The sequence below is a fragment of the Apaloderma vittatum genome, unplaced genomic scaffold (genome assembly GCF_000703405.1).
Source record: "Apaloderma vittatum isolate BGI_N311 unplaced genomic scaffold, ASM70340v1 scaffold19217, whole genome shotgun sequence".
NCBI lineage: Eukaryota > Metazoa > Chordata > Aves > Trogoniformes > Trogonidae > Apaloderma > Apaloderma vittatum.
This window is the reverse complement of record NW_009728046.1, coordinates 24,286-40,512: the sequence shown is the minus strand read 5'-3', so window position 1 is coordinate 40,512 and position 16,227 is coordinate 24,286. Positions and strand designations below refer to the sequence as shown.

The window sequence follows — 16,227 nt, the reverse complement described above, 5'->3', positions numbered from 1 at the left end:
CTAATGGCTGCTCTTAACCCTTACCAGGTTAGGAAATGGAAGTTGTGGCACTTCCATTGCTCTCCATTCTATTGTAAATTTTTTTTTTTTTGAGCAGATGGAGATAGAGGTTGCAACTCTTTTTTTGCTTTCTGCATATAGCCTCAGGCTTCCTGTTTCACAGGCGGTGAGCCCTGTCGCTCAACAGCCTAATCGAAACATCTTGTCACACTCACACTTTGCTTTGGCATGGAGGGAAGCAGATCAGATAATTCTGCAGCCGAGGCAAGTGAGGAAATAATTTATACTTCTGTCAAATTCTCTCCTACTCCACCACCAAGGGCCAAATCTGCATGGGAAAAAAGAGGTAAGGAAGCTGGATGAGGTAGGTCAACACTACAGGGCTTTTTTAAGCGAAAGCAAGATCTAACAGAAACATTCTGAGCTGTCCACTGACTTGAGTACCAGCTCACGGGGCTGTTGCTTTGGTTCTAAAGTTACTGTGAGTATTTTAATGTGATAAAAACTGATAGGCCAGAGGCCCAGCAGCCTTGCCCTCCCTCTCTCTGTCAGACTCCTTTTGGTGTCTACTTCTGGGCATTCAACTCAGGCATCCTTTTCTCCAGAAGAGGTGTGCAGTTTTAAAGCTGTTTGCTTGTCAGTGATTAGAGATTGTCAGCAATAGTTCTTGGAAGGGCAGACGAGATGCAAGTACAGATAAATTAGAGGTGTACGCTAATCAGAGGTCAGAGATGGAGGAGGTATATGAGATCATCCAGTCTCTCTCCTGTGGGGCTCTGCAGGATTCTTTTGTGATACATTTTTTCCTGTGTTTTCTCTGTTCTAGTTTTACATACCTCCCAGTGAGCAAATTTTCATCTTTTGCCTTGAGACAGTTCTGCCTTTTACTATCAGGAGGATTTTCTTAGCGCTTTCTCTTTTCCTCTTCCCTTATTTCCGCTCCATTCCCCTGTTCAGGCCTTACAAACGTCACACTGAGCAATTTCTCTGGCTGCTTAGTTGAGGAATATCACTTTCGAAGAGTGAGATTTTGCATTGGTGATCGTTCTTTTTGTCTCCTTCCTATGAGCTTATTGCTTTTCCACTAAATGCTTGAGTGCTTTATGTGAATTGTTCTGCATTGGCTGCAATGCTGATGGTTGACCCTAGCTTTTTTTCAGAGCTGTTACAGCAAAAGTGGCTTTTGCTGTGGGATACAAGATATCTGTCCTCTGAGCAGAATAACGACATATATCTGTGGTTGTTACTGCTGTCTGGTCACTGGATGCACTATGGAAACAAAACCAGTGCAGAACTGCCTAAGTTTCTATCTGGTAATCAAACACTGCTCAGAAGGCAGTCTTGCTTTTGCATGTGTTTTCATCAGAAATTATGTCTTCTGTTGCATCATAAAAGACACAAGGACATCCCTTCATTCCCTGCCATTTGTGTTCACTCCGACTCTGTTGGAAATGGAGATGACTCGATGCCCTCTGCAGATGTGTGCAGTTTTCTCTTCAATATTTGTCCTCTTCAAATTCCTTTATGTACTCTCATCTTTTCGAGCTAAAGTCAGAGGGCCTAAAATAAAGGAGCTGATCTTTGAATGCACTTTCTATACATATTATTTATTTCCCAGCTCTTTTCTGTGTGCAAGGAGGCCCTAAGGAATGCAGTTTAAGCACCATTCTTTAGAAGATCTTTATTTTCAGCTCTGTCTCCACTTCCATAATTTTTAAGAGATGTGCTTTCAGGTGTTTCATTTCTGTTTTCAGATGCACACCCTTGCTGCCAAGTCATCCCTGTGATGCAGTATTACAGACATATCAGAGGTGTATAGATCAGTCCTCTGGTTGAACCAACTGGTTTTGGCTCTCCCGGACTTCTCAAAAATGAAGACCTGCCCTGGCTGTCTCCTCTTTGGCTTCCAGAGAGCCTTAGATGTGCCACACTACCAAAACGTCAGTCCAGCAATCACTTAAGACAGTATTAGCCTGTGTGGCACGCTGGTAGTAACAGTGATAACCAGGTCTGTGCCATAGCCAAGGACAGGATCTTAATTTCTCAGACCCTCCTCCCTGGCCCTAGGTAGTCATGTTGCTCCCAAGCTGACGTAGGCAGGAGCTGAGGGGAGCTATCTGGGACAGTGCAATGACATTCTTTGGACTGCCCTAGAAGATTTGAGTTATCAAGTGCTAACAGGTTTCAGTTTTTGAACTGAATCTGGACTTCCAAACCTAAAAATATTGGGTCACGTTGCTTGCAGGTGATTGCAGCATATCACAGTCATTTCTCCAGACCGTTAAGAACTAACGGGGTGTTTTGCATACTAGAAAGTTATAACATTGGATGTTTACATTAAATGTCCACCTATCTACTTCTCCCTTCCCTTGGGGAGACTCTTCCACAGTTCCTCAGACAACTACATAGAAATATTTCTGGATGCTCCATTCAGATTTCCCTCAAAGTCGTCTCAGATACTTGTCCCATCCTCTTCTACAAGAGCTTCGCATGTAGTCCAGGGGCAGAGCATCAAGCACAAACCCTTCAACCTGTTTTAAACAGGGAGAACTGCAGGGACTCACTTTTGCAAATGGTAAAAATCTTGATTTATGAACATCCTAATTCCTCTTTGCTGGACTGACCACTGCAGTTCAAGTGAGGCTTAAATTCACCTTGAACATTTCAATATGACTTTCTCACTTCATTTTTTTTTCCTCCCAAAATTATCTAATGGCATAATTTTTCATTTTTAAGAACTGAAGTGAACTCTCCCACTGCCCTGGTTGTGGATGTGCCCTGGATTTTGTTTCGATACTGAGTTGAGTCAGTTCCTTTTTTCTGCAGTTGTTTTGAAACAACAGAGGGTGAACTGCTCTATTCATTGCCAGGAGGCACCAGCTCGGGTGCCCGGTGCTGACGTTTAAGGATTAACCGTTTCACTGAATGTCATCCCAGTTGCCTTGTTCTGGAAGTAGTTTCCCCCAAAATCAGGAACAGCGATCTAGAGGATGTGGGAGGTAGCTCCTTTGAGAGGCAAGAGAGGAAAGAAAACAAAGTGCAAACTGTCAGAAATGGGGTATCAGAACGAAGAATTAGGTTTCAACAAATATTTATCCTGTTTTACTTAGTTTTAATCTGCAGAGAAGCAGCTCCACCCTACCCCTTAACCTCTGGCTGACTCCATTCTCTTGAGGCTTAAAAATCTGATGGCAAAACCCCCAGTCTCCAGAGATGCAAAAGTGACCTTACAAGAGGAATAGAGAGCAGGCAGAGAAAGCAGCTACTCAGTTCATATCCTGCAGTTCTCCATTGTCCTCCTGCGTGAAGCTGAGGAGTAGGTTGTAACTGAAAAGTCTTTCTGTGTTTTGTACTTGAAGAGAGGTGGGATTTATTGTTTAATAATGTTTAAAACAATGAATAAATATTGTTATTTTTAAACTAGAGGTGGGCAGCTAGAATCATAGGATCAATGAATGGTTTGGGTTAGAAGTGACCTTGAAGTTCTTCTAGTTCCAACCCCCGTGCCCTGAGCAGGGACACTTCCCACTAGACCAGGTTGCTCAAAGCCCCATCCAGCCAAACACTTCCATAGAGGGGGCATCCACACCTTCCCTGGGCAACCTGTTCCAGTGCCTCACCACCCTCTTAGCAAAGAACTTTGTCCTAATCTCTAATCTAAGTCTACCCTGTCCTAGTTTTAAACCATTGCACCTCATCCTGTCACTACATGCCCTTGCGAACGGTCCCTCCCCAGCTTTCCTGCAGGCCCCCTTCAGTTACTGGAAGGCTGCTGTAAGGTCTCCCCGGAGCCTTCTCTTCTGCGGGCTGAGCAACTCCAACTGTCTCAGCCTGTCCTCAGAGGGGAGGTGCTCCAGGCCCCTGATCGTCTTTGTGGCCCTTCTCTGGACTTGCTCCAACAAGTCTATGTCCTTTTTGTATTGGGGACCGCAAAACTGAATGCAGTACTTCAGAAGATGCCGCAGGAAACATGACAAAGCCTTTACATCAGGAAGGCTCTTTCTATGAGAAGAATGGTTCTTACGAAGCTCCCTCATGCTCTCCCTCGTTACCTTAGAAACTTCTTTTAGCCAAAACTGTGGGTCTAAATATATTTCTATAAACCAGAAACTGGTCTTAAAACTGGTGAGCCTGCAAACCGCTCTAAGATCAAAATAAATGATTTTTTATTGATTTATCGATCTGTTCTACTTTCTGTGTTTGGACAAAACTTCCAACAATTAAGGGATTCATTCTTGTTTCTAAGTGAAGTCCCTCCCCGCTCTGTTTTAGTGCTGGCTTTCTTTGTCCTTCCCACAATATTCTTGATACGTGATGTGCATTTGTTTTCAGCTTCCACCAACAGATCCTGAAAAAAGTTTCCTCTGCTGCTTGCAATTATTTTATTCTTTTGGCCTTCCCTTTTTATTTCTCCCTGACAAGTTTCCTCATTTTCCTGTAGCTTCCCATTTTGAAATGATTATACCACAGTGCCATTTGTTGCTGTTGCTGTTTGCCTCTATTGAATTTCAGTGCATTTGTGTTCACTGCGGCAGAGAAGCTGCTGGATGGAGCTCATGGGTGGCCTGAGCAGGGCTCAGGGCGGTCACGAGCTGCTTTGCTTTCTGTGTTTCCTGGCTCGCCGCTCCATGAGGTGCTTGTTGATGGTGTCTGAGCATTCAGTCTCAGCATCATGCCCTGACATGGCATTTGTCTAATTTAATGCAATTAATTGACACGTGTCATCACTGCACTTCCTTCACAGTAGCTCTGGGTTTTTTTTGCCAGTTCATGAGTGCTGCTACTATCCTTGTCTGGCAGTCCACAATGTAACTCCAACCCTATACATTTAGTAGCATTTGCCTGGTCTGTGGGGATGCTGTTACTGTTACTTCTTGAAGCAGTTAGTTATTTAAGCTAATTTGACTGTAATTTTACTTGAGCAGAGAATAGCCCCCTCTGTCTTCCCTGTTTATTTTGCATCCTATTGCTATGAAATCCTGCTCGCAGCCCTTCTTCCACCAAACTTCCAATATGCTTGCTGTGGTACTGTTTTTGCTTAAAGCTAGTCTTCCTCTTCCTTCATCTTATTACTTATGAAGGAAAGGCTGTGGATATTGTCTCCTTGGACTTTTGTAAAGACTTTGGCACTGTCTCCCACAGTATTCTGCTCAAGAAGCTGGTGGCTCATGGCTTAGACAGGTGTGCTCTTTGCTGGGTTAAGAACTGGCTGAATGGCCAAGCCCAGAGAGTCATGGTAAATGGAGTTAAATCCAGTTGGCGTCCGGTCACAAGTGGTGTCCCTCAGGGCTCAGATTTGGGGCAAGTCTTGTTTAATATCTATATCAATAATCTAGGTGAGGGGATCAAGTGGACCCTCAGTAAATTTGCAGATGACACCAAGTTGAGCATGAGTGTTGATCTGCTTGAGAGTAGGGAGGCTCTGCAAAGGGTCCTGGACAGGCTGGATCAGTGGGCCAAGGCCAGTTGTATAAGGTTCAACAAGACCAAGTGCCAGGTCCTGCACTGGGGTCACAACAACCCCAGACACTACTAGAGGCTTGGGGAGGAGTGTCTGGAAAGCTGCCTGGCGGAAAAGGACCTGGGGGTGTTAGTGGACAGCCGGCTGAACATGAGCCAGCAGTGAGCCCGGGTGGCCAAGAAGGCCAACGGCATCCTGGCCTGTATCAGGAATAGTGTGTCCAGCAGGACTAGAGCTGGGATTAATTTGGAGCAGAGGAGGCTGAGAAGAGACCTCATTCATCTCTACAACTACCTTAAAGGAGGTTGTAGTGAGGTGGGTACTGGTCTCTTGTCCCAAGTTACTAATGATAGAACAAGAGGAAATGGCCTCAAGTTGAACCAGGGGAGGTTTAGATTAGGTATTAGGAAAAAATTCTGTACTGAAAGAGTGGTGAAGCACTGGAACAGGCTGTCTAGGGAAGTGGTGGAGTCACCAGCCCTGGAGGTGTTCAAAAAACATGTAGATGTGGCACTTCAGGATATAGTTCAGTGGTCATGGTGTTGTTGGGTTGATGGCTGAACTTGATGATCTTAGAGTTCTGTTCCAACCTTAATGGTTCTATGATCCTGTGATTAGACTCCTAGCCTTTTTTTGGAGTACAAATATGTTTCTTTGTGTCTCATGACACGACTAAGAGAAAAGAACCTCAGATATTATGAGCTCCACTGGTGACTGGACTTGGGTAGCAGATTCAGGAGCACCACAAGAGTAGGATGTGGTACATAAGCTTAAGGGAGCAACACAGGGAAATCCTAGGTTCCTCAACATCAGTAACCATTAGCTGCACATTTAATGCCTCTTAGAAAGTCCTGCTGTCTGTGCAGCTCTCGTACTGAGATTAATAAAATAAGTAAACTAAACCACCCTGGAGCTCAACCATGGCAATGTCATCCTCTTGTCAACCTGGGAAAGCAGAGATTTTAGTGCTGAAATTTCAGATGTCTTAAGGAAAGCAAATGCCTCTTCACTCAAACATAGCTCCAGGAAACGACAACAAGTAAACAAGATGTAGCCCAGAGGTTAACACCTCGGCTGTACATGAGCAGATCTCTAAATGGCAGTCCTGGCTCCCTCCTTTGAAAGGAAGCTGTGGAGATTGCCCCAAGGACTTACCTTCTGCTAGTGGCCAGGCAGGGGCAGAGCTGTGGCTGACCTGGAGGTAGCTCACCTCTTGTGACGCTCAGGCAAGGACTGGCAGCCCTGAGCCCAACTGAAATGGGGCCCTGGGACTATGGGCAGGGGCATAGGGAGGGCCCAGGGAGGCTGGGCAGAGACAGTGACGGCAGTGACGTGCACATTATGGACAGAGAGGAGTGCTCTAAATGGTTTGGTTCCTGATGGAAATACCCAGGGCACAACCAAGCTATGTAAAACCACCATCAGCATTCATGTGGCTCCTGTTCACTGTGGTTTCTTTTCTCTTTTACAGCTCCCTGTCAGTGGCCAGCAGTTATGCCAGGCTTGGCTATAGGCTTTGGGATACTGAGCATCTCTCTAACAATTGCTTTGATTTGGAAGATGAGTAAGTGCACAAAGCGGTGCTGAAAGATGAACAATCAACAGCAAAGGACCAGAGAATTATCTAAGCACATCTAAATTTCTGGTTAAACTAGAAGCTATTATAGGTTTCTACCAGCCTTAAGTACCTACTGGTTATCTAGAATATTCTGAGGAATATATTCTTTGTGCAGACCCCAGGCAACCCACTTCAGATGCTGTGATAAAGAGCAGTGAAACATACTGAAAGATTTTTTTAGACTTGTCTGCTGTAGTTATAGCAGTAAACTATGGAACAAATATGCAAGGTCTACAACACTTCTGCATGCATGCAGAAGGTGCTAGACCATGTGCGAGAGCTTACTGTTTGTGGTGACATGATCATACTGTACAAACAAAATGACATAATTTTTTCCCTGACTTTTTGCACACCCAGTGTCATCTGCTTTCAGAGAGCCAATTTGGGTTCACAGGTATCTGAGTAGTTCAGAGGAAACCCAGAGCGGGGGGAGTTGCACCAGGATCTGAGTGCACATGACTTTTGTACGAAGATTCAGAAATTACACAAAGGATCTGAAGTTCAGTGTTTGTGCATTGTTATTTTTAGATGCTTGTGTTTTCGGCATTGCGACTATCCAGAAGAGCTGCTTTTCAGCAGGTTCTTGCTGACAAGTGTCTTTATGTTGTTTAATGGTAGAGAAGAGCTGATATTTTGATTCCTTTACAGGTGACTCCCACCCACACTGCCCTCAGCAGTGGGTGGCCTACAGAGGGAGCTGCTACTCCTTCTCCAAGGAGAAGAAGGACTGGAATTCCAGTCAGCAATCCTGCCAGGCACAGGGAGCTCATCTCCTGGTGATCAGTGATGACAGCGAAATGGTAATGATTTGCTTACTCTTTGAGGATCTTCCATTTCCTTGCAGACACCTCAGTGACAAACATCCCTGCAGTGCTGTCACTCTGGCAATATTTTGACTTTAAAGGAGAGGAAGGGTTTACGGCTGCAGCATTGTAGTGCACTTCCAGTTTCAGTATATGCCCTAGAAGTTCCCCACAGGCAAAGACACAAAGGGGAGAAGGAAGAGGTGAGTGTCCCTGTCAGCTACTTAGAGTCATCCTATGAAGGATATAGGAGCCAGCCTTCTCCACTGCCCCCTCAACCTCTTCTCCTATCTCTGATAAGGCTGATTTGAATGACTGCGGGAAAAAACGGTGGCACTGCACGCTCTCTGTATTGATTGTCTACAAAGCAATACGTCCCCACTCTCCTTTGCAAGAGTGATGCCTCTCCTCTCTGCAGCCACTCCAGCTCCTCCTGCTCAGTGACCCTTGCCACTCCCTGTCTTCATGCACAGATAGTTCTTTCTCAGTTTGTTTTCAACGCTTACTTCCTCTCTCTGCCAAAAAACCTCAGAAACCTTCTGTTCTGCTGCTCATTTTTCAGCAGGTGCTCACCAGGGGCAGGGGAATGTGTGACCACTGAAGAAATGGACATTGCTGGTCACCAGGGAGGTGAGGCACATCTACCTAAGTAAAGCAGAAGTACTTGTTCTGGTTTTGCGCAAGCCAGAGCCTATTAGCGCAGGTCCAATGAACGTGGACAGCTTCCAGTCCCTGGACAGAAGGTGCATTGTATGATGTTCTGTGGGGACTTACAAAGCCAGGTCTCTGCTCGACTGGGAGTATATACCAGGCTCTCACACTTGCTTAGGCAAGTTCTGATTCCTTGGGAAATACCCATCTTTCTGCATGAAGAAAGCCTCCCTGGTCCATCTACTTTCATACTACTATCTCTGCTACTAGAGCATTACCCCTTATTCCTGCTCAGACTGCCCCACATAAGCAAGACTTTCCTACCTCTCTCTATCCATGGCCCGTGCTGCAAAGGCTGAGATTGTTCTGCCTCCCTTTGCCAGGGAAGCACAGTCACCTCCAAACCACCAGCAACACTGAAGCGTTCCTCAAGCTACTCCTATTCCCACCACTTTCCCAAGGCTGCTTTTTTAAAGCTTCTGTGTGAAAATGTCTACTCTGAAGCTTTGTTTAGGGCAGTAGGAGATAAGTATGGGGCCCAACTAGGCTGCTGAAAGCTTGCAGCTGTTTGGTTTTATTGCAAATGTGGACAAGACAAACTTGTCCACAGGAGTGTAAGGTTAGGCAAGAGGAAATGAACACTGAGAACACGTAGGAGGAAAGTTTGTATAGAATGTAATGAGCTTTGTTCCTGGGCTCTTTACACATATCTGTCAGTGCCTGCACCTTCTGCCCTGACCTGATTTTACCTTTAATTGTTAATATTTTGTAGTAGCTTGCTAGCTAGCTGTATAGTAGATTGTTAATATTAATACTAATAGCATATATTCCTACCATAAAGCATATATTCCTTCCATAAAGTTCTGTGTAGGAAACTCCAGGAGACTGAAGTGCTGTTGGTTTGCACATATTGCCCTGAGAAATGTCCTTTGAAGAAACTGCCCAGGACCCGTGAAAGTGTTTATTTCCTTGTGAGCGTACACATAGTTGTTATTCCAGGCCTGATCTGCAGGGCTAATCTTCCTGATTAGGAGGTGTGAAGAAACATGTACTGTCAAGTCTCTTAAAGAACAGTCAGTATCTTACTTTTTGTTCTCTTTATTTATCCTTACCTCCATTTTTAGACTGTCTTTTGTTAGTCACTATAATTCATCACCTTTTCTAGGACCTGTTCAAGAGTATTAAGACAGAATGTTTCTGGATTGGACTGAAGAACAGCACAGGCTCTGTCTGGATTTGGGAAGATGGCTCTATACTCAGTGGTACCAAGTGAGTTCAGTTCTGATTCGGATTGATTGGTGTTCCTATACTAGATCTCAGGAGCTTTTTCTTGGGCAGATTTTCTTCTTACCGCCACCTGTATGGCACTGAACTTGAAAGAGCCTACTTTTTATTGTCCTGCACCTTGTAACGGCATCTATCTGTGAAAAACAGGGCCAATGTTAGTGTTTTAATCTCTACTTCCCTCCAGACCATGGAATATTTGTTTGCACTGCCTACACAGTTGCTCAGTGAGAAGAGGTCCATCCACTGGTGTAGCCCCCTTGCACCCATTCTGCCTGGTGCTGGTGTCATTGGGTGTGAGGACCTAGCTCTTTGCTGCTTCACAAGTGCCAGCCCAAGTCAGAACCTTTATTTTGGCTCAGCATTCTCATGAGGGAAGGCATGATTTGGTCCAGTGACTTTGCCCGGCCCTTTCCTTTTTATGAGAGTTAAGACGATGAGTTAGTCTCATCTCACACTTCCACAGCAAGGAAACTTGCCCAAGATCTCACTCAGTACTCTAAGCACTTGGCTTAGTTCGCTTCTTAAATCCAGCTTTCTGTTCTTACAAACTCCTTGGAGATGATCATATTTCCATGAAACTCTCAGCACTGCCGTTCTCATGCTGATGGGTATCACTGCCACCGCATGGATTTGTATGTATGTCTGGTTCTGATTTGGGTTCCATGGTGGTGAAATTACTTAGATGTGTAATCTCCAGGTAGATAGGTTTTTTTGTTGTACATTTTGTTTTCTAACAGCTGCCCTTTGGAGGTTGGGTTCTTTTACTTCCTCTGGGCTCCGCCCTTCAAAATCAGATGTTTTTTCTTTCTTATCTTTAGGAGATAATCTCAGCATTTTCTCTTGGCCTCACTTTTGTTCTGTGTCTCTTGCAGGATTTCCTCTAACAGCCCTGTGCAACACTGTGCTGTCCTGATGAAAGACATCTTTCGGGCCTCCAGCTGTGAACATAACGCTCCATGGATCTGTGAGAAATCTCTTAGATAAATCCCCTGAGTATTTTCATCTCATAATCATCTCATCAGTGCTAGAAGTGGATCACTGTCCTGCAAACCAAAGCTCTGTGCAAGACCAAGGACTTTCCCTTTCCACACACTCATGAAGGTGTTTTGCAGGGACAGGTTTTTTTGCCCATAGGGTGAGTTATCCTCAGCAGTACACTCATTCTCAGTCTACATGTGTTGGACTAATATTTGACCAGATAAGACCTGGGACATACTCCTTCCCCTAGTCTTTCTTTATTTGTCCTACAAGGGCAAACACCATTTTTGTCACAACAGACGCTGAGTCTTCAGATTTCTGAAGTGAGCTGGCCAATTTCCTCCATTATCAAGCATCAGATTTCACCTCCACAGGGCTGTGAGTGCAAGACAAGAGGCTGAAATGAGACTACTACTTCTGTAAATCTAGCAGTGAAAATAAACCTCCAGTACTGCATTGAACCAAAAGTGTGCACCCATGCCATTACTTCTCTCTGTTGGAAGGAACCAGCCTCATGCCATGTTTTAGAGGCCAAATTCAATGTAGTCATAGAGCTGGACTTCTGAAATCAAAGGAATACAATTAATTGTGTGTTATTATTGAATCAACCAAGAACATGTTTCCCTCTCCACCTCTGCAGTTTTTTGCAGAGAGAGGAAGCAGTAGACAAATCTTTACTACAAGGAGCTTTAAGTTCAAATAGAGCAGAGACAGGCTAAGAGTGTGGACAGCACAAAAAAACAGTGAACGTTAGTGGTGGGACAGTAGGTTGCATTTCCACACACCTGGAAAACTCTTTTTTCCCACACAGAGATTTTATTCCAACAAAGGAAGAAAAATTTTATTAACTTCTGATTTATCCTATTTATCCTAGTATATTCACATTACGTTCCAGTATATGCTGGGGGTGACCTAGCTGGAAAGAAGCTTTGCAGAAAAGGACCTGAGGGTCTTGGTGGACACCAAGATGAACATCAGCAAGCGATGTGGCCTCACTGCAAAGGAGGTGAGTGGTATCCTGAGCTGCATTAGGCAGAGCGGTGCCAGCAAGTCAAGCGAGGTGATCCTTGCCCTCTACTCAGCGCTGGTGAGGCCACACCTGGAGTACTGTGTCCAGTTCTGGACTCCCTAGTATGAAAGGTACTTGGACATACCGGAGAGTCCAATGAAGAACCACAAAGACGAAGAAAGGACTGGAGCATCTCTCCTATGAGAGGCTGAGACAGCTGGGAAAGTTTATTCCAGAGAACAGAAGGCTAAGGGGAGATCTTCTTAATGTATATATACTATATAAATATATATAATGCACCGGAAGGCAGGGTACAGAGCCAGGCTCTGTTCAGTGGTGCCCAGTGACAGGACCAGAGGCAGTGGGCACAAACTGAAACACAGGAGGTTCTCTCTGAACATCAGGGAACACTTTTACTGTGAGGGTGTTTGGTCACTGCTGCATCTTAACCAGAGATTGCGGGGGTCTTCATGCTTGGGGCTATTCAAAAGGTCTCTGGATGTTGTCCTAGGCTACTGGTTGTAGGTGGCCCTGCTTGAGCAGGGGAGTTGGACCAGATGACTTCAAGAGGCCCCTTCCAAGCTCAACTGCTCTGTGATTCTGTGAGATATCTGCTAAACATAAGGACAAGGAAGGCACTTTGGGTAGAAACAGGTGGGTGGATAAGAAGGAGAGTTGTGGGGAGATGAGGTTGAGGACACAAGTCTGAAAGACAGACAGAAATTAAGAGATCATGGAAGTAAAGAACTAGGCATCATGGTGCATGGCAGGGAAGGGCTAGGGAGAAACTAACCGACCCAAGTACTGGAGGTTTCATCTGAAAATGCTACATCAGGCATTCACAAGGAGGATTACAAATAAGTTAGAAGTGATTGTTATTGGAATTGATGCTACTGTGTCGCATGTAAATAAGCACTATGAACAACCATGGTATCATGGAGAAAAGAGAAACAAGACCTTGTTTACAAAAAGAAAATTGCTGTTCCCCCCCAGCAAATTTATTTTCAAATAATTGAAACTGTCTTTGCATCCCCTGGTTGAAAGAAGTAGTTTCATGCTATTTTGAGCAATATAGTTATAACTCAACAGCAGATCCCTCACAGTGCCATTTACAGAATGCCTTCAATTGCATGTCCTTGATATGTGAGGCTTGACATTCATAGATGATGTAACACATGAAGGTATTAGGGAGATGAGGACGAAAATTCAGACTGCAGCATACTGAGCTAAGTGGATGTCTGCTGAGCCTGATACAGAGTTCACTGAGCTGAGAGGCTTAAGGTGGGAATGTTCCCAGCAAGGGTAGGTCTGCCTTTCAGTCAGACCTGGGAAAGCCACGAGAAGACCAGAGTATTTTAAACAATGTACTAGGAGCTAAAAACTTTGAGTTTTCATTTTCTGTTGTCTGGGTTACTCTTGATGAGTCATTTTGTCTGTGCCAGAATTCATTCAACTGTCAGAAGAAGATGCTGTCCCTCACTCCTAGAAAGTTGCCAGGCCCTCTGAAACAATGCTGGAGACTTCACCTACTTTGTCAAAATGGTGGTAGCATCTACAGAAAGAAGCCTAGCAGAATTTAACAGACAACTCCAGTGAAGAAACAACTTCTCATGTTATCAGGATGTGTGTAGGGGAGGGGAGCATGTCTCTCAGCTTATCTGGTTTACTTTGTGAATAGTGCAATGGCTTTGCTTCCCCTAGGATTTTTCAGCACAGTACATACTAGGCTATTTTAACTTTTGATTCTTCAAACATGGCCTCTCAATTTCATCCCAAAGAGATGGCTCAGGAAATGTAAAATAAACAAATACATTAGGTTGCCTCAAAAGTTGACTGTTCTTTGAAGGGAAGGGGTATTCATCTACAGATTTTATTTTTAACAATGCGCATGGCTCCTCTTTGGGTTCAAGTTTTTGCAATACAAAAGTGATTTGAAGCAGGTACCTTCATTTCCTTGAAAAGCAGTTGTACAAATATCTCTGACAGAGCTTTTAACTTATCTAGAACATGTTGATATAGCTGATTGATATATACTAATTTTCTTGAAAGCATGTTTTGGATGAACTCTGTAAGCAGCAACCAATGAATACTGGAGGACCGTGGCTAGCAAACTGAGGTAAAGTCACAATCATCCTACTCCATAGCATTTCCAAGACTGCACTAGGACTGTCTGGTCTGCTGATCTCCAGTTCAAGAGGAACGTGGAGAAGCTGTAGAGGGTCTAATAGAGGACTACCAAACTGGAGTATGTGATCCACAGGCAGTGACAGGGGGAGCTGGGCTTGTTTGATCTGACCGAGAGGAGGTTGGAGTGATTAAATAACTGCCTACAAATACTTGAAAGGCAGCAACAAGGATGTTGGAACATGATGTTTCTTCATAGAGGCAGAAGATATAAGATGGGACAATGGCTTCAACTGCAGCTCGTGGAGTTCAAGAAAGACTTCTTCACCAGAAAGTGGTGCAACACTGGAAGAGATCACTGGAGAAATAGTAGGTTCTCCATCCTTGGAAGTTTTCAAGGTTTTACTTGACAAAGTCACAGCTGACAGCATTGGCAGCAGTTCTGCTTTAAGTGAAAGGATGGACTAGACAACTTCCAGAACTCCCTTCCAAACAGCACTTCTGTGATGCTATTAACGAATGCAGTGGGATTCTCACTTCAGATACAGGATACTTAATGCTCTTTTTTGCACATTTTGGGCATCTGTCCCTTTAAGCTATGCCGAAAGATAGAAATTCAGATTCACTGAGGGAAACCCAGTAAAGGTAATACTAAAACACACTCTTCCCATGGATAGGCCAACATCTTGCAGGAGCTTCGAGTTAACCACTTAAATTCTAGCCAAAAAGCTCTAGAAAGCCAGTTGGCCACCTCAGTTGTACTCATAGCAGGCAGAAATGGCAGGAAAGAGAGGGAAAACTCATTGCCGCTACATTCTCTGTGACCTCACCTACAAGCTTAATCATATGGGCTATGCAGAGACCCTTGAAATTAGGCTGTTGGGGCTCAAGTTGCTATTGGGAAGGGGATAGAAGCCAAGCAGATTGAGGGGAGATTTTAAAAGTCAGGTATCTGTACACATCCACTGGTACCTACTGGGATTCTCAGGCCTTCAAATCTTGCTCCCCTCAACTGACTGAAAGCATTTCTTTTCAGTTTTTGGCTTCACACTATGTTTTTGACCAAGGTCTTAATGACCAGAAGCTAGCTTTTCATCAGCGTGAGCTGTTTGGCTATTCACCAAAAAGAGTAGCCCTAGCTTCCTGCAGCTTTCTTCAACTACCTTAAAGGAGGTTGTAGTGAGATGGGGGTTGGTCTCTTCTCCCAAGTTACTAGCAATAGGACAAGAGGAAATGGCCTCAAACTGAACCAGAGGAGCTTTAGATTAGATAGTAGGAAAAATTTCTTTACTGAAAGAGTGGTGGGGCATTAAAACAGGCTGCCCAGAGAAGTGGTGGAGTCGCCATCCCTGGAGGTGTTAAAAAGACATACAGACATGGCACTTCAAGATATAGTTTAGTGGTCATGATAGTGTTGCATAGACACTTGGACTAGATGTTCTCAGAGATCTTTTCCAACCTTAATGATTCTATGACTCTATAATTCTCCTGTTGTGTGCACTCCTGCATCTCTTTCCTGTAAGATTTGTGTTCAGTCAGTCCAGCTCCTGACCTGTTTGAACCAACATAAACAGTTATCTTCATAAAGGCTTTGACCATCCCATGTACAAATCCTCTTCTCTGCAGATGAGGCAGATTTTCCTGGGTTATATTTCCTTTGGGCAAACAGAGCAACCTTTAGGCATCAGATGGAGAAGGCAGAACCCAAGCCTACGCTGTCTTTTGTGCAATCCCCAAGGAAATTGGACATGCACTACTATCCTCTCCTTTCCCATGCAGGTCACTGCAGGGCAGAACAAGGTCTGTAGTGAAGGTTTGTTATCTCATGGCACTTGGATTTCTTAAATCCAAAGTTCCTGAGCTTACCAAACTTCTGATGATGATAGCAGGAGAGAGGAAGTACAGACAGATAATAATTTTTTCCTGCACTTTTTAATCCCAAAATTATGCTTTATGTCCTCTAACAGATAGCCATTCTTTGGAGTTTGGGTTAGGACTACAAGCAAGACAGATACTATATTGTTGCTTGCAAGGGTAATAATTACCAGAGCTATTGACCCTACTGCTGCAGACCGAGGTACTACAGTAAAGACCATGGTCAAAAAGAAATTTCCCTTTGTGATACAACATCGACCATCACAGTGCATTCTGTGGCTTTTCACATAATGAAACAAGGAAGGACTCCATCAAACAGCAATAATTTGATCTGGATATGCCAACAGCTTGACCTGGAGCAAGAACCAGTACAGACAAAGCAAGATCCAGGCCACGTCTGTTCTGTGGAACTAGTTAATGT

At 44.3% G+C, this 16,227-nt stretch overlaps 1 protein-coding gene across 1 annotated transcript; it reads left to right on the top strand.

Moving 5' to 3' along the window:
* The first annotated feature begins 228 nt into the window (after positions 1 to 228).
* On the top strand, positions 229 to 10,804 carry LOC104277337 (killer cell lectin-like receptor subfamily G member 1). Its single transcript, XM_009873943.1, has 5 exons — positions 229 to 346; positions 6,933 to 7,025; positions 7,728 to 7,879; positions 9,699 to 9,802; positions 10,693 to 10,804. The coding sequence occupies exons 1-5, from the start codon at positions 229 to 231 to the stop codon at positions 10,802 to 10,804; spliced, it is 579 nt and encodes a 192-aa protein (XP_009872245.1).
* The last annotated feature ends 5,423 nt before the right edge of the window (positions 10,805 to 16,227 follow it).